Source organism: Mus caroli, unplaced genomic scaffold (assembly GCF_978045245.1).
Source record: "Mus caroli unplaced genomic scaffold, Mus_caroli_1 scaffold_15, whole genome shotgun sequence".
Taxonomy (NCBI): domain Eukaryota; kingdom Metazoa; phylum Chordata; class Mammalia; order Rodentia; family Muridae; genus Mus; species Mus caroli.
Window position 1 is genome coordinate 66,239,285 of NW_028227270.1, and position 17,794 is coordinate 66,257,078.

General features: G+C 44.3%; 1 protein-coding gene across 4 annotated transcripts in view; it reads right to left on the reverse strand.

Moving 5' to 3' along the window:
* Nucleotides 1-17,794, reverse strand: part of Sfxn1 (sideroflexin 1) — a 36,776-nt gene continuing 18,982 nt past the window's right edge. For all 4 annotated transcript variants that reach the window (XM_021180473.3, XM_021180472.3, XM_021180471.3 and 1 more), the window contains exons 4-11: nt 16,656-16,754; nt 15,547-15,622; nt 14,932-15,017; nt 14,029-14,156; nt 11,964-12,013; nt 3,554-3,603; nt 2,607-2,654; nt 1-1,879 (exon numbers count right to left, since the gene is read on the reverse strand). In XM_021180473.3, coding sequence (XP_021036132.1) covers nt 1,783-1,879; nt 2,607-2,654; nt 3,554-3,603; nt 11,964-12,013; nt 14,029-14,156; nt 14,932-15,017; nt 15,547-15,622; nt 16,656-16,754 — 634 coding nt within the window. In that variant the 3' untranslated portion in view covers nt 1-1,782. The remainder of the gene's footprint in view (nt 1,880-2,606; nt 2,655-3,553; nt 3,604-11,963; nt 12,014-14,028; nt 14,157-14,931; nt 15,018-15,546; nt 15,623-16,655; nt 16,755-17,794) is intronic.

Below are 17,794 nucleotides of genomic sequence, written 5' to 3' on the forward strand. Positions count from 1 at the left end.
TTTGTTTTCATTCTGCATTTCTTTATTTGACAGTTCATCCAGTTAAACTGAAATGACACATTGACTCTGATATCGGCAAGAGACCTCGCTAATACTGATAGCTGCTAGCCAGTCACACATACACAACTCTATCTCACGTCAGAGAAATATCAATGAGTCGCCGCACAACCCTATTGCACTTCGTGTGGCTTTTTTTTCTTCAGGAAAAAAAAAAGTATTTTTAGAAGATCAGCAAAGATTGCCAATTTTCGTTCATTTGTTCTTTTTTTTTTTTTTAAATAAATCATGATTAAACCACACAGTGAGTATTCCTATACAAAAGCATCAAGAGGCTGAAACTTCACAAAACAAATTTAAAAGAGCCCAGCTCCATGTCTACTGTGCGTTTCTCACTATCTCGGCCGACACTTGGTGAGTTGGTCCATCTTGCAACCAGCTACTTCATGTTCTTAGAGCTACACATGCACTGGGGCCAGGACTCCGAGATCGGCTGGGTGGGCAGACCTCAAGGCCTTCAGCTTCTTCTGAAAGTGTCCTTTAAGCACCTGTGGACTCTGCCTTGAACGCCAGGTTTTTACCACTGTTTAAAACAGAAGCAGTGAAGGCAAGCGAGGCTCATCTGAGGCCTGAGTGTCACAGGGAGCCACTGTGTTTCAGGTGGCTTGGCAGGCAGCTCTACAGAAGATTCCAGCAGTGTGGGGGGAGGGCTGAGAACTTCAGATCCATCCATCCTTTCAGAGAGCAGAGAAGCACAGACACAAGGCACACAATTTTTTTTTTCTCTATGAGGAAATTCAATCTGGAAACATTATTGGGAAAAATAACCTACAGAAACTAGCTAGTCTCTAATTTTGTTGTTGTTGTTTTCTCACGTACAAATCTCTGAATTAACAATGATTAATAAAGATTGTCACTCAGGGTTAACAAGTGGCTTGCCTAGGACATGGAACAGCCACAGACTTCCAAAGTGACCTCAGCTACACTGAATACATCACATGTAAAAATCACTATAGAGATGTGGGCATGCCACACTGTTTCACAGTCTTCAAACAAGGTGGAACATAGCACAATGTCCACAGATGCTGGACTAGTTCATGTGGTTTCTTTGTATCTTCCTGAAAGCAGGGAGAATTCTACAAGGATGGAAAAAAAAAAGAGGGGGAAAAAAGAGGCATATAGGGACAATGGTTTCACTTCTGAAAAAAAAAAAAACCGGTCTATGGCTGACTTCGGGAGGTGTATGGAGTGTTGATGCTCTGAACCTCAGTCTTTTCAATTGAGGTTCTACTTTGGACTGGACCATTGCCAAACTGGAAACAAAGTTTCCTTAGTATTTATAATTTGGATATTTAGTCTTAGACCTTTTTCGTGTCTTCCCGATTCATTGCTGAGACCTCTGGGGAAGAGAAGTAGAAATGGAATCTGGTGGTTGCGCAGGTAACCTTTCCAATGACTGATAACCAGTGTTTACTGAGTGTGTAACTGGAACATCTATGCTATGCCTACCAGTGCTTTTGAAACCTTACAGTGGGGGCTTTGGAGAAATGGCATCATTAAAATCTACCAGAAGGTTTTTTTTTTTTTTTTTTTTTTTTTTTTTTTTTTTTTTTTTTTTTTTTTGTAAATCACAACACGATTCAAATGTCAGACTCCTGACCGGCAGCTTGACTCTTAACGAAGATCTTGTAGAGGCTTTTGAATGCCCCGGCATACAAATCTCCTCACTGCTGTGGCTTAGGGGGGCTCACAGATGGCTCCGGCCTCCAGCGCTTGATCTTGGCTTCACAGGCCCTTGTTAAAGTACACACGCCGTATTTCAGGATGAGTCCTTTGGATGCTTGCTTGCAACTCATCCTCCAAGCTTGTCACAGACATGGAACTGGGACAAGGTAGAAGGAAGAAGGTTATCACACGGGCAATTATGGGAATCCTGAGGTAGGAAGGACAGGGAAAGCGAACAGGTTCAGAGACCCAGGGCTGCTGCATGACACATAGCAGAAAGGTTGCACCTGGCTACAAAAACCGAGCATCCTGTTCTCTTTGGGAAAATTGCCGTCACTAACGAAGAACTGTAAGGAGTCAGTGGCTAAGCCTGTTTACCTCTGATTTCTAGCTGAAAATGTCTCATTGCTGGTAAGAGCACATGGCAATGACATTCACAGTCCTGGATGACCACGGCACTGGGACTATAGACAGCTACCCAAGTGAAGAGCAGAGCTGTGGTCAGGGATGAACGCTACAGATATGCCTGCACGTGGCTCCAATGAAACGAGCCACGCTAAAGGTTATAGAAGCGAAACCATGCAGGAGGTAACCCGATTCTCACAAAGGCTAAACCGGTCCCAAATGTAACCAACAGTAGGGGGCAGACAAGACTTGGGTAGAGCGGGTCTTGAGGCCCCCACAGACCAAAACTAGCCTCCAGCCTCTTCTTTTCAGAGGCATGGTCTGCCTGGGGCCTTTAAAGTCCCAGTTTCTTACCACTGAAATGAAATAACTGCACTGTGTACCCAGCTTGTTTTTTAGGATCAAAATTGACAAGAATTCTAAAAAAACCAAACCAAACCAAACCAAACCAAAAAAACCCCCAAAAAACCAGCACCTACCTCTTCTGAGGAAACAGAGCACAGCACAGAGGGGTGGCGAATACCAAACTAAAAGAACAAAACAAAATGGCAGGTCAGCAGGGTGAAGGGGTCACTTCCAGTTTCCTTTTCTCTCTATATGTATTTCAATAACAACCTCTTTCCTTTCTTTAGAGCACGAGAGATTGCCTTACAAATACGGACTGTTCGATCACCAAAATGACAAACAAAAGTAACAAGACCATAGGGTTAGTTGGCATTTATAGGAGATCACCTAAATAGCTAAATATATAGATTCCTGTATGGACAGTTTCCATCTTTCTAATTACTGGAGCCACACATTCTAGGCACCTGGGGTTGGTGCTATTTTCAAAAGTTTTCTCTTGTATCACCCAACCTTCCCTAGGCATAAAAAATAATTATATATGTACTGGCTGGTTTTGTGTGTCAACTAGACACAAGCTGGAGTTATCACAGAGAAAGGAGCTTCAGTTGCCTCCATGAGATCCAGCTGTAAGGCATTTTCTCAATTAGTGATCAAGGGGGGAGGGCCCCTTGTGGGTGGTGCCATCCCTGGGCTGATAGTCCTGGGTTCTATAAGAAAGCAAGTTGAGCAAGCCAGGGGAAGCAAGCCAGTAAGTAACATCCCTCCATGACCTCTGCATCAGCTTCTGCTTCCTGACCTGCTTAAGTTCCAGTACTGACTTCCTTTGGTGATGAACAGCAACGTGGAAGTGTAAGCTGAATAAACCCTTTCCTCCCCAACTTGCTTCTTAGTCATGATGTTTATGCAGGAATAGAAACCCTGACTAAGACAATATAATATGTGTAATTTCTGTGTTGACTCTCATGATCAGCCCAGACACGCACAGACACACAGACACACACACACACACACACCCCTATTGAATAAATACATGTACAAAAATAACAGTAGTCAATATTTTAAAAGGTTAATTCCCACTTACCAAAAGCCAACCAACGTGACTTGAATTGGCGCACTCATCCACGGGAACCTCTGTGTTGAGAAAGACACAAGCGTGAATACTTTTCATGTGCTTCCTCAAGGCAGTGTCCTCTGCTGACTAAACAGCATCCACATGGCAGCAGACCCAATGAGATAGGATTAGTCAGACCCAGGATAAAAGTGCCACACGGGTTAGTTTTGACTTCACGAGCGATGACCAGGCAGCAGCCACCACGCCCAACTGTTATTGCGCTAGCATTTACTTACGGTTTATCTGCTGCTAGGGTGGCAGAGGAGCCCAACATACAAGCTTGAAGAGACATGAACTTGCACTAAATCTCTGCCTCACCACTACAGACTAACTGTGGAGAAAGCAGGCAGTGCCCAGGATTCGTTAGGATATAAAATAACAGTCCCTCTAAGGGTAAGGATGCAGACAAGCCAGGAGCCCAGGACAGTGGTCAAGTGTGAGAGGGGCCTAGCAGCCATCATATTCCACTCGCTTGCACATTCTTTCTTGGATTTAGCCGCTGTCAGTAGGTTAAAACTATTCCCAGAATTAACCATCTGGGTAATGAGGGTGTAGGTTGGTATTTCAGAAAACAAACAACTGTTAGATACTTAGTTTTTAAAAGAGGGAAATATACAACACAAAGTGCAATGGGATACAGGGTGATCTAAGTAAGACTGCAGGAGTTTCTGCAAGAGCCGTGAGTTGACTGGCATGTAATCAGACACCTCAGTTCTGAGTCACACCGTTGTTAAGAGACACGTGCATAGGAGGCATACCCTCGTGCCCAAGGAGACTCCTTTGGTGAAGGTCAACATGGATGGAGGGAAAGGGAAGGAAGAGGAAGAGAAAAATGTCATCAAAATGAAACCAACCCACATAGGCTATGCTGGGGCGCCTTAACCCAAAAGATTAAAAAAGCAACCTACTGTCATGTGACACTTCAAGACAGGATATATTTTGAGAAACATCCTGGGGCCAGGCGGTCTGGGTACTTACTAGCACCCATTCTAAATTCAGGTCACTGGGCTATATGATTTCAACACATATGGTCCTCCTACCTCTATGCAAATCAGTGGCTGTTTGATGAGGGATTTTCACAGGAAGATGATAAATTCTCACCCAAGATCCTCCTGGACATGAGACTCCCAGGATAGCACCCAGCCATAGGGTTGGGATAGCAGGTTAACTGTTGAGTGAGCCTGTAAGGGTGGGTAAACCTGATCCTGACCAGACTGTCATTTCTAGTGGCCTCTTGCCTGCCCAAGTAAATAGAGTCAGACATATCTGAAAGAATGCACTTGTATGTCACCTCAGGATAGAGACACACAAACTGAAGGCTAGCTTAGGTTGAGGGTTCTTCGTAGTGACAAGGACGCTGGAAAATTCTGGCTGGCTTGCAAAACCGAACCCATCATCAGCCATCTTCCTGACTCTGTCTCCACTACCTCATCCTGCCTGTTCCTCAAGGAGAATTTGGCCTGAGGCCCAGAAATGAGTGAACTGAGGATTGTCGATCTTTTACTACATACACACAATCTTTCAGGGGAGGGACATGTCTTTCTTAACAGACTGTAAAAGTGGGTATATTATACAAAAAAACTTCAGATGAATCAAAGATAGTACCGTGAGTTTAGAAGATATATATCTTCAGGCTGATATAGCTTGGGATACAGAGTGACGTGGCTACGTTTTTTAATGTTAATGTGAGTCTCAATTCCTTTCTCCTAATAGCTCCCTTTCCATTACAGTTATTGACACACAATCAATAATATGAATCAATTAATGTATACAATGTAATTTGTCACCTATATGCACAGCTACGATGCATTGCCATATTAAAAATAATGAGTCCATCTATCATCTTAAATGCTTGCCGTGCTACCCATGCCCTTCAGAGATTCCTCTTCTTGCCTGGTCTCTGTCCCAGGGTAAAGTTGTAGCTTTGATCTCACTATATATTAATATTCCTGAGGGTTTGAGTTTACCCCCTCCCCTTTTTAAGAGTCTCATCTAGTCCAGGGTGGCCCAAGCAAACTCATTACAGAGCCAAGAGTGACCTTGAACTCCTGGTCTTCCTATCACTACCCCTCATTGGCTGGCATGACAGGCACACATTACCAGGTCTGAGTCTGGGGCTTGATATCCAGTGTCTACATTTTTGTGTTGTTACTTTGGGAATTGTTCATGCTGCTGCATGCATCAATACTTCCTTGCTTTTTGCTGACAAGGTAAGAAGTATTCCAGTGAACGGGTTGATACACTTTCCGGTTGACTTTAGAGTTGTTTCCAGTTTGAGGGTGATATAAACAAAGTTGCGTGTGATAAACTTTCTCCTTTATGGGCATTGGCTTTCACTTCTTTTAGGGAAACACTTAGAAGTAGCTGGATTGCTTTGTAGCATATGTTTGAATAAATGGCTAGCATAGTTTCCAAAGTCGCTGCACTATTTTATATGGCTACTAGCAAGCCCTGAGAGCTCCAGTTTCTACCCAGACTCGTCAGCACTTATTACTGTCAACCAGGATCGTGGCCATTCCAATAGGTATTTCATGTGGTTTTACTTTGAATTTCCCCAATGACTAAAAAATTCCAAGCATTTTCTATGTGCTATTTGTATGTGTGCAGCGAGGCTTCTGCTGACCTCTTCTGCCTATTTCTGCACTGTGTTAGTTTCTTGAAGGAGTGTTTTAAGTTCTTAACAAAATTCTTGATTTACTTTCTTACCAAAAAGAGTTACTGTGCTACTGGTCTCACTGTGTGGGGTTCTTCTCTCTCATTCTCTGTAGTTTTTGAAAGACAGAATTTAAAAAATATTTTGAAATATTCTAAATTTTTGTTTTTTTTCCCCTTTGATCTTGTATTCGAAGAAATCTTTGCCCATGCTGTTGTTCAATGATGTTTTCTTTTTACAGTTGAGCTCTTACATTTAGATGACATAAACTGTGGAGAAGTAATTTGCATGCAGGGTAGAATCAATTCCCTCTGTGTGGCCCCATCACCCACAAGTCCCCATGAAGCCACATGTTCTCTTCTCAGAAAGCTTCTACTGGACATGTGGCACCAGCTGATCCTCTGTGAGTCTATGCCAGCCACAGCTCCTCTGCATTCGCTGCTACCCCAAGCTGAAGTCACCCTGTGCTGTGGCCTCTGGTCCTGCACCTTAATCTTGCCCTGAGAGCAAGGCCCGTGCCCTGCTTCTCTGATTCTACTACCGAATACTGCTTAGCACAGGCATCCAGCAAAGGGCTCAAGACTAAATACTGTCTATGAATAAGTAAAGAACATCACACTCGTGTCCATTAGCAAACGATCCCCAACAGCTACTGAGCAAACAGCAGTCTGTTATTAGAGAAATATAAAGGATCCAGAATGAAAAGTTCTAAAACTGACATTGGGGATCCAAACCAATCGGTTTTACTCCCAATGAAAGTACCAGGCAGCTGAGAACTATCCTTCAAGACAACTATTCAAGGATACATTGTAATTTAGGCAGCGAACTTTTGGTTAGTTTAGGGATTTTGATGAGTCACCCGCCCATAGCTGGTTTGTTTTCCCAGCCTTCCACTTGGAAAAAGATAAGATGTGGGGGAGGATGAGTCATGCTGAATGTTCCCCGAGAATTGTTTAAATAGCTGAGAATGTTCAATTCGGTTTCACGTTGGTAGAGGAGTTTGGTCATCACAGGAAAGTCTGCATTTCCAAAAACGATGAGAAAAGGCTTCAAGCTCCAAATAGGAACGCTCATGTATTCTGCCCCAGTGTAAGCTTGCATAATGGTCACACTATTAAACAAGCCCCAAGTGCAAAGATGATACCGAAGGAGAACTTCACCTTTGAACCTGGGAGTGGTGGGTATGTGTGGGTCAACTTTGAACTTGGGAGTGCTGCACATACGTGGTTCTTTCAAGAACACTTGGCTTTGATGGTTTCAAAGCAGCATGTTCCCTTGGAACTGGAAATAGAGCTACAACCAGACTTGCTGTAGCTATGGAGGCTCATGGAAATGACCTGGAACTATTCTGGCCACATCTGGAACCACTTTGCCACCAGGATTCCAAAGCCAGTGGCCCTTTTGGGGATTGTGATGAAGGTTTCTTAGGAAGAGTAAGTGAGTGCAATACTTCCAAATTACAGATGGGTGTGGACACATATCATGCCGCAACCTATAAAGTAAGATGGGTGGAGGGAAGCGATGGCTCAGTGGGTAAAGATGCTCACTGTGTAAGCCTGGTATCCTGAGTTCAATCCCAGGTGCCGACATAAAGATAGAAAGAGAAGCAATTCCAAAAGCTACCCTCAGGTTTCCACATGTATGCCCACCACCATATATACATACATAACAATACATTTTTAAAAATTAAAAAGGGCGAGGTGGGATAAGACCGTGACATGTATGTCTTTTTAAAAATGTAGAAATGTAGGATGATGTGGGCGATGTGGACAGTATAGCTCTGGGGAGCAGAGCACTTGTTTCATCTAATGTCTTTCTTGCAAGAAACTGTCAGGATGTATACACCCAGGAACTTTGTCTATCACAGCCAGAAAAATGTGCTATATGACTAACTGGATCTTCTGTCCAGTGCCTGCCATGGTAAGATTAGAGTTACCATGGTAACTGTTCCACCACCGAGACCCCAAGAGTTCAAAAGGATAAGTGAATTGGAATTCCAAAGAACTGACTTCCTGTCTTGGGTTCCCCTCACCCCCCATGGCCATTTGTCCTCCATCAAAAAGACGCACACTTTCTTATGAACGGATGCAATCCCGAGCCATGATATCAGATACACATTGGCAGCCAGCGTGCTCTGTGTCCTCAGCTGGAGTCAGACTCTTCTGAATAATGTCCTTTCTAAAAGTGACGAGATTCTCAGCCTCTGCGCCACTGTCAAGCTGTGCATTACACATTGTCTGTCTGTGGAGTCTCCCGTTTAATATGTTTGGACTGTGGGTGACCCTATATAACTGCAGTGTAGGCGTTTACTGCTCACTGGGTATGGGTGATTCCAGGAAAGCTTACACGGAGTGATTCTGCTATTGAAGGCAGCCTGCAAACTTTCCATAGTGACCCAAAATCATGATGACCATGACCTAGCATTGACTATTCTTTTCTTGCAAAAGCTTTAACTTTTATACCAAAAAAATGAACAGAGATAACAATAGTCAAGAGATCTAGCCACACTTACACACACACACACACACACACACACACACACACACGATTTTTAAACATGTTTGTGTCGTGTCTGTATATGGGTATATGTACATGAATGTAGATGCCACAAGAGGTCAGAAGAGGGCATTGCATCTCCTGGAGCTGGGGTTAAAGGATGTGGGTGCTTGGGAGAAGGAGGTGAGTTCTCAACAAGAGCAGTCTTAACCACTAGGCCACGTCTCCAGGCCTAGCCTTGCTTTTAAAGGTTGATATCACTTGCCTTGGCTGGAAGGGATATTTGCCTTATTTAAAAATGTTCTCAATTCTCTGTTATTTTTAGACTTATTTATGCCAATGCCTTAAGATAGGACCAAGAGAGCTAAAAGGCTGATTGGGTCAACGTACATCCTCAGTGCAGATGATGAAGACCTGGTGCCTTCCAGATCGAGAGCTCAGGATACTGACTCCATGTCTACTGTGTGGATCTGTCGGGAGGCTCCCTCACCACCTCACTACCTCAGAGTCTGAATCTGCTCCTCTACCTCAAGCAGAGAACAACAGAGAAGGGCATGTGGATTTGTTTTTAGATTATCTGAAAGCCATGGAGATTTCTGACGGGCAAACTGCATATGATGCCATCATTCGGTAGTTTATAGATAGGAGTTTTGCGTTGCTTACTATAAACTATCAAAGAGAGCTGTTCTTAAACTTGTACTAGAAAAAGACTTTAGTAAATTCTTTTTTTTTTTTTTTTTTTTTTTTTTTTGGTTTTTCGAGACAGGGTTTCTCTGTGTAGCCCTGGCTGTCCTGGCACTCACTTTGTAGACCAGGCTGGCCTCGAACTCAGAAATCCGCCTGCCTCTGCCTCCTGAGTGCTGGGATTAAAGGCGTGCGCCACCACGCCCGGCTTAGTAAATTCTTTTCATGTATCCTCAAAATAATTTACTGAAGTAGGTTAAATGTCAAGAGAGGACTCAATGGCATTTTGTTCTATATGCCAACTCCCCTTACCCAAGCCCACAAGGGGTTGCCTGGAACCTTGGATAGTGCCAACCCTGGGATGTAGCATGTTTCCATTTAGACAGTCTCCTATGACCACATTTAACATAAATCAGAGCTACTGAGCTAATAATAACAATATTGGCAGTAGCTAATCACACAATTATTAGTTCTAAGACTAAGAATTATTACAAAATAGTATCATGAAACTGCCAGGATCACTACCTGCCTTTTGGAGCCATTACTGAATAATTAAGGGATACTCAGAAACAAGCACTATGAAACCATGGTAGCTGACATGAACAGAGAGGCGGCTGCTGAGTGCTTAACAGGCAGATAACGTGAACAGCGTGGACAACCTGCACAAAAGGCCGATTTACACTCTAGACAGGATGCAGAGGACCATTCAGAAAGGTTCACAATTTAAAACGCATTTAGACACATTGCTGGTTCGTGGAATTTCCCATTTAGTTTTCCTGGACTGTGGGTAACTGAGACCTAAGGGATCCACTGACAGGCGCGCTGCTCAAGTATGAGCTACTGCTTTAGCCTTTTTGTTAACTTGAGGCTAAGGCCGCCAGCAGCCTCCCAGGTACGGCTTTTCGGAGAAGCAGGAGGATTCCCTCTGACAATGCTCCAGGAGTGAAGAGACATTTTGTCAGTATCCAGTGACTCTGACACTACTGCATATTGCCAGGTTAGAGTGACAGAGCCTTGATGTTTCAGAGAGTATAGCTTGGGGGTTTTAATTCTCCACGTCCCCAGAGGTTCTAAGAACAGGGCTGAGAGTTCCTTTTCCTTACAGGGACCCTGTGAGGTGCTCACGCTGTCTCTTCCCAGCGTGTGTTCTTGGCTTACACAGAGAAAGTGTTTATGAAGCATCCAGCCATCACATGGACTTCCTTTCCCTCGGTGCCCAAATGGAGTAAATGCACTTACGAATACACATAATGATCTTATCCAGAAGCAACTGGTCTGAGGCAGCATCCCTTTTCTGAACTTTTAGGCATGGCTCTCCCTTGTTTTCACAGTTCTGCTTTTAAGACTCAAATGATTCATCCCAAGAGAGCTCCAGAGAGGGCCAGGACCTCTGCTGCTGAGTATGTCTCTGCACACAGCATCATACGCAAGAGCCATCCCAACTGGGCTAATCCTTGAACCTCTAAAACACACTCTGGAGGGCATAGATAGAGAAGACGCACAGCAGTGGGCACTTCCTTGTGTGAGATTTCCAGGCCGTCAGGGCAAACAGTCAGCAGATTAATAAACTTTTAGAGATGACCACCAAAGAGGAATACTAAATTCAATGATCCATGAAGCTAGCTCTCCAGAGCTTGCTTTCCATTTCCAGTGTAACTTCCCAAATTCCAAAGCCCCTGCCATCATCCCAGTTTTATCCAGTTAGGCATGCAGCAGATGATGGGATGGCCAGCCTCACCCCAGCAGCTTAGAGAGACCGTCTCAGAAGCAACTTTGTAACTTTTCAAGGGAAACTGACCTTCAAACTGTCACTTGGAAGCAACTTTGTAACTTTCTAAGAGACACTTGTAGGAAATCACAAAGTTGGTCTGGCCTAGCTGCCTTGAGAGGCATGCACTGTATATTTTCAGGTTAGAGTCTGAGGCTCCTGGGGCACTGTGTGCCTTCAGGTAGTGAAGCGTTGTGTTTCTTTGTTCCCTTAGAAGTCAAGGAAGCATGGAAGCTGGACAGGACAGTTTAGACATTAATCTTGTGTACTCTCTATCGCTTGCAAACACCATTGCATCCTGGAACTACAACTGTATCAATCCTGGCAGTTTTCACTGTATTCTGTTTCTGATCAAAGGTATGCAAAGTCTGGTTGCACTAAATAAACTTGTCACAGCCTCAGTCTTGCTGAGGCTGCTCCAGCCCAAGCCTGGCTTCATTTCTCGCCAGCCACATCATGGAAAGATAAGGTAATCTGTCTTGGCCCAGGAAGGAAGCACAGGCACTCACTGCCAGCTGGGATGGCAACACAACTTTAATCCCAGCGCTTGGGAGGCAGTTGTAGGTAAATCTCTATGTAGACCCCGCAAAGTTAGCAGGGTCTACATAGTGAGTTCTAGGACAGCCAGGACTATGTAGAGAAACCCTGTCTCAAAAACAAAACAAAACAAAACAAAACAAAACAGACAGACAGACAAACAAACAAACAAACAAAGAAACATAGAAGAGAAAAGAAAAGAAAGAAAAGGGCTCATAAAAAAACAGAAGAACTTGCCTTACCTTTAAAAAGGCTTTCTTCTCCAAGGTGTTCATGATAAACGGAGGGATTGCTGTAATAAAGACAGAGCCACTTAAATCTGCACTTACTGCCTGTTTTCAGCTGACTTTCCCGCAACTATCCGATAGAAAGCTGGGTCCCTTTTAGGCTAGTTTTACATTGGCAGAATGGAATCTCCTGGAGCAATCTTTAGATGATTAAATTTAGGTTTACTGATTGGATTAGAGTCTCTGTATGTTGTGGGACTGTAGTTTCCTAGATACCTTCACAGACCACACTGGCATCCTGCTAGAGTACAGAGGGGTTCTTCTGTACAGTTAGACAAAGGTGATCTCCCCTAGTTAGCTGAAATGCAGCATTGCTTGTCTCTCAGTATCTACAGGGGACTGGCTCCGGGACTCCTTATAGGTACACAGTGTGTGGATATTCCGCCTTCACAGCTGCGGTCATCTCTAGGTGACTTGCAACACATAGTATAACATAAATGATGTGCAAATAGTTACATTGTATCATTGAGGGATAACAAGAAAGCCTGAGTGTGTTCAATGCACAAGTCTTTTCCTTTTGGAAGGTTGGTTGGCTCTTTGGATGCTGAGCTGCAGACACACAGGGTCAAGTGCAAAAATTCCTCAGTTTTACTTCCTATACTTCTCTTCAACTTCTGTTGCTCATTCAAACTAGCCAGCTCAGTGTATCACGTGACAACAGTCAAACAAATCAGCATGCAAGCCAGGCAGCAGCTGACAGTCACGCATCATGCAAGAGCGTCTCCTAATAGCCGAGGTTAGGTGACGAAGTACAGGCACATTAACTCCTGGCTCTCTCTCTCTTCCTTTGTTTTTCCTGCAGAGAATGCTGTCACTCCCAGGCCATGTGATTCTCAGTGTCTGAGTACCTTCTCTAGCCCCTCTGAGCAGCCCACTGGGTAGACTGGACATTCTCAAAGGGTCTTTTTTTTTTTTTTAAGATTTATTTTATTTATTTATTATATGTAAGTACACTGTAGCTGTCTTCAGACGCACCAGAAGAGGGCATCAGATCTCATTACTGGTGGTTGTGAGCCACCATGTGGTTGCTGGGATTTGAACTTCGGACCTTTGGAAGAGCAGTCGGGTGCTCTTACCCACTGAGCCATCTCTCCAGCCCCTCAAAGGGTCTTACTATGACCCAGATGTTTGCTCACTGCATGCTGACCCCACACCATATAGCTACCAGACTAGCGGTCAGGCACACATTTTCTAAAAGCTGTCCTCAGCGTGACCATGACTTGCTTCCTGTGGTGCTGAGACAGCCTCCCGAACAGTCTCCACTCACCCCTGCATCACCCCTTTAACCCAGTCTCACACAGCACCCACATTCACATAATTACCATGTTCAAAACTGGGCATGGTCCTCCACTGCTCAGAGCTTGGAATGTCCCAGTACCTAACCCCAGGGTTGGCCCCAGGAGCTGACTCCAGTCTTTGAGGCTTCATAAAGCCCTCTCTCTCCTCCAGCTGCACCTGACTTTGCCACACACTTGACAAGCTCCTGCCTCCCCGCTGATGCCCGCTGGACCTCTGATTCACCATGTCTTCCCGGTCCCTCGCCTGCCGGCCTTGCTTCTTCTATCCCTACCATCCTCCTTCCTTAGCTCTCCGCTCTGAAATCTTCCCAAATCAGAAACTTGTTGAGAACCAAATGATGTCCTCAGCCACTCTCAAGTCACACAACACATCAGTTGGGACACACACCTATAATATTTTGAAACCATTAGCAACATTGCATGAAATTATTATTGTACGCGTAGGCCACACATATAAGATGTGTGTGGATCATCAATAAACTTCAAATTTAACTTTGGGCCTTATCCTCAAGAAAGCTGGTTATATATGTGTAAATGTTCCAAAACCCAAACAAATCCAATATCTGGGACACTTTTGAAAGCCCCAAGCATTTGTAGAGTGTATTTTATTTAGTCATTCCTGGCTAGTCATTTTCACAAAGGGGAATTGTGTTTGCTGTTCCGTTTACCGACACATAAAAGCTTGGAATGAACTACAAGGCAGGACCACCAAGCTCACTCACCCATGCCCGGGGCTGCCATAAGGATCCTGGAAATGACCACCTGCGTGATGGCTTGCTTTGCTGCGTTGGTCGATTCTCCCAAACGAGTGCCATTTTCATCAGTGACAGGAATACCAACCTTGAGCTCCCTGAAGGGTGGAACACACACACACACAGGGATTCACAGATGCCTTCGGGGAGCATCCCGAAGGAGGACTCTGTTGAGAGAGATCAAGTGCCTCCTTCACCCAGTTTCCCACTCAAGTGTCATTTTTTGGCACTGATAAGCCTATTTTTAAATACCACGAACAGGTTCAAGCCTCCCGTGATAGACAGGAAGGGAAAATAACACAAGTACCCCCCTCAACCCTCAAGGATGTACCTTTCAATAATGATAGGATTTGAGGGGTGGATATGCCAGCTCAAGGGTGAGGTTGATTTCTATGTTCCTGTACAGATTTGAACAACTTTCTAAATCAGAAATAGATACAGTACATACTGTTTTTGAGTGAACTCAAGCAGTGAAGTCACTGCAACACAGCCCTGTTGGATATTCATTAGCTTCGGATCCTAACGATGGGAGCCCAACTCCTGTTATTGCTTTGGTTTTTGTTATCTATCCACAATGCACACTCTTTTTTTCTCCTTTTATTCCTATCCATTCTAAGAGACTGAAATCACCTTAAACTGCATAAGAAAATTCCAAGGAAAACTCAAGGAACGCTTGGTTTTTCTCTCTGGTCTCGATCATACAGAATTCTCTCTTTGCAGAGGGTGTAGGCTAGAGACACATCTCTGCTTTGGCCCACTTCAGTAAGTGAGAACCCAACGGGCCAGCCATTCCAGAGTATTTCAAAGCAGAGCTCAGAATTCACGTCCTTTCTAAACTCTATTGTCTTGCCCAGTGCACATATTTCATCTTACCTTTGTCTCATCAGAGGGATGTTAATGCAGTTAGCAGCAGCTACAGCAGCGAAGGGAACAAAACGTCCTATCAGTGGCGAGACACGCTGTAGGAAAGATAATTCCAGAAGTGCCGTCTTAACTTTCCTGGGTGGTTGAATGGAAATGCTTATATCCTCCTAAAAACACCGCAGTCCTGGCTGGATAGAGCCAGGCTAAGAGGCCCTCAAACTCTTAGAAGTATTTCTGTATCTCTGGCAAGGACATACAGAGACAATCTATCCATCTCAGACACTTTGATAGCTTAGTTCAGGTGCTGAAAGCACACAGACTTTGATTTGAGATAGTAGCTCTACCTCTTCAAGGCACATCCCCCGACTCCCATTCCAGTCTCAGAAGGGCTTTTTAGAAAAGGCATTTGATAGTTAATCCTCAGAGCTGGGAACACACCAGTCTTGGATGATGCTTCTAATTACAACCCTTCCTTGAGCCACTAGAAGATACAATTAAAATATGCGGTTGAAGATGGCTACAAACAAGCCAAGTGACTAGAAATCTTGAGACACGACAGAGGCACCCAGAGTGACAGGTGAGGACAGGTTGAGACACTTTACCATGGAAACAAAGCTAAAGTACCTTGGTTAAGGCATTGAGTCCAAGGGCCGTTGCCACAGCGCCAGTGGTTGCAGAAACATAAGCCGTTCCCAGCTCACTGGAAAGAAAAAAGACACTGGTAAATGACAGGTATACATTGGGGGGATCATGAACTATGACCGGAAGAAACTGGGGAGACAGAAATGAACGATAAGAAACCAAGAGTCTGCAGAGCAAAATCTGGGCTCACTCCGTCAGTGTGAGCATCCAAAGACAAAGCAAACACATCCCTAAAACTGGGCTACAACCCCAACAAGCAGACATGCAGCTGAGGCGCATGGAAAGTGAGGAAGGAGCAGGGCTGAGAGGGTGTGGAAAGCCATGGACACAGGAGAGCCTCTGGGCAGTGTCTGAGGCACATTTGCACAAATCAAAATTGTTACTCAAAATATTAAGGGACGCACAGAAAGCCAAGGGCAGCTCTGCCATTCTTACAACGTTACCTCACTGTATAAAAAGAGTCCAAGCTTATCTCTAATGTGCAGCTGAGCCTGACCCATTCTGCTCATTGTGAGAAACCCCACTGGGTGGCAGGTTTCCGTGTCCCTTGCTTCGTTTGATGATATCAAAGTATTAAGAGTCAAAGGCAATTTTCAAAAATAAAACAGGAAAACGATTTCTCTTTCAAATATAGTGCAAGTGATATCTATAGTTTTATTTATTCAATCTCAGTTTGTCCCCCCCTCCACTCCCCTGCAATCTTCTTAGACAGGAGACAAATTCATAAGTCCAGAAATGAGGCGCTTTTTAAAGCAAAGCATCTAGAAAGGTCACACAACTACAAAGTCCCTTCATTTTGTTTTGAGGCAGGGGGCTTTGACTCATGTAGCCCAGAGGGAATTATTTAACAGAGGCAGGGCTGAGGGCTGCCAGTTGGCATTCTGCAGGGTCCTGAGCTTGGGGTATAAGCCACACAGCATTACACAGCACTACACAACGAATGGCACAATCGACGTCAGAGGAGGCAGGCAACAGCAGACAGTTCGAGAGAGAGAGGAGGAGAGACATTGCATGAGCAAGCAGTGTGTATAAGTGCATTGCTACACAAGGAGCAGGGGCTCATGGAGGACAGGTCAGCCCCATAGCCTTACTTCACAGTGAGGGGAGCGTCACCGCTTCTGTTGGTGTAGTTGACCACGGCATTGAAGGACTGGTTTATCCACTGCCAGAAGAGCACAGCCGGTGTGGTCCTAAAACACAGCAGAGTTGTCACATACCACTAGCACCAGTGAGCATCCCTTATTTCTTAAAGAGATGTTAACCATCAACTATCAGCAAGGAAAGGCACAATGCAGGGAGATAGCCTGGGCTACAGATGTAGGGCCACAGGTCTACCTTGACACTCTGTTTCCTTACCATCAAGCTCACAAGGCTCCTGTCTTTGGGTTTCAATTGCTGTGGTGAACATCATGACTAAAAGCCACTTGGGGAGGAAAGGGTTTGCTCAGCTTATACTTGCACGTTATAGTCCATCACTGAAGGAAGTCAGGGCAGAAACTTAAGGCAGGGACCTGGGGGCAGGAGTTGATGGAGAGACCATGGAGGAGTGCTGCTTTCTGGCTTGTTCTCATGGCTTTCTCAGTCTGTTTCCCAGCGCAGGGGTGGCATTACCCACTGTGAGCTGGTCTCTCCCATATCAATTATTAATCAAGAGAATGCCTAACAGACTTGCCTACAGGTCAGTTTTATGGTAAGATTTTTCTTACTTGAAAGTCTCCTTTCCCAAATGATGTTAGCTTGTGTTGAGTTGACAAAAAGATTATATAGGACACCTATCACAAATTAAATAAATTATAAATAAATAAATAAATAAATAAATTTTATGCAAAACCTGGTACAGAGTAGATAATAAATGGAAGATTTCTTCTCTTGGGTAAAACAAAACTATTTGCAAGCAAAGCAGGCTTGGCTCTGCTTACCGGTTTAATGCACGAGGATGCTGTATCATTGTCTATCACTGTGCCTAAACACTTCTGCATCTACAGAGAGAAAGCAGAATTTGTTTCTAGACTCTTTTTTTCCTATCTCATTTTTTTTTAACTTTTCTTTCTTTCTTTCTTTCTTTTTTTTTGGTTTTCCGAGACAGGGTTTCTCTGTGTAGCCCTGGCTGTCCTGGAACTCACTCTGTAGACCAGGCTGCCCCGAACTCAGAAATCCACCTGCCTCTGCTTCCCAAATGCTGGGATTAAAGGTGTGCGCCACCATTGCCCAGCCTATCTCATTTTCTTAA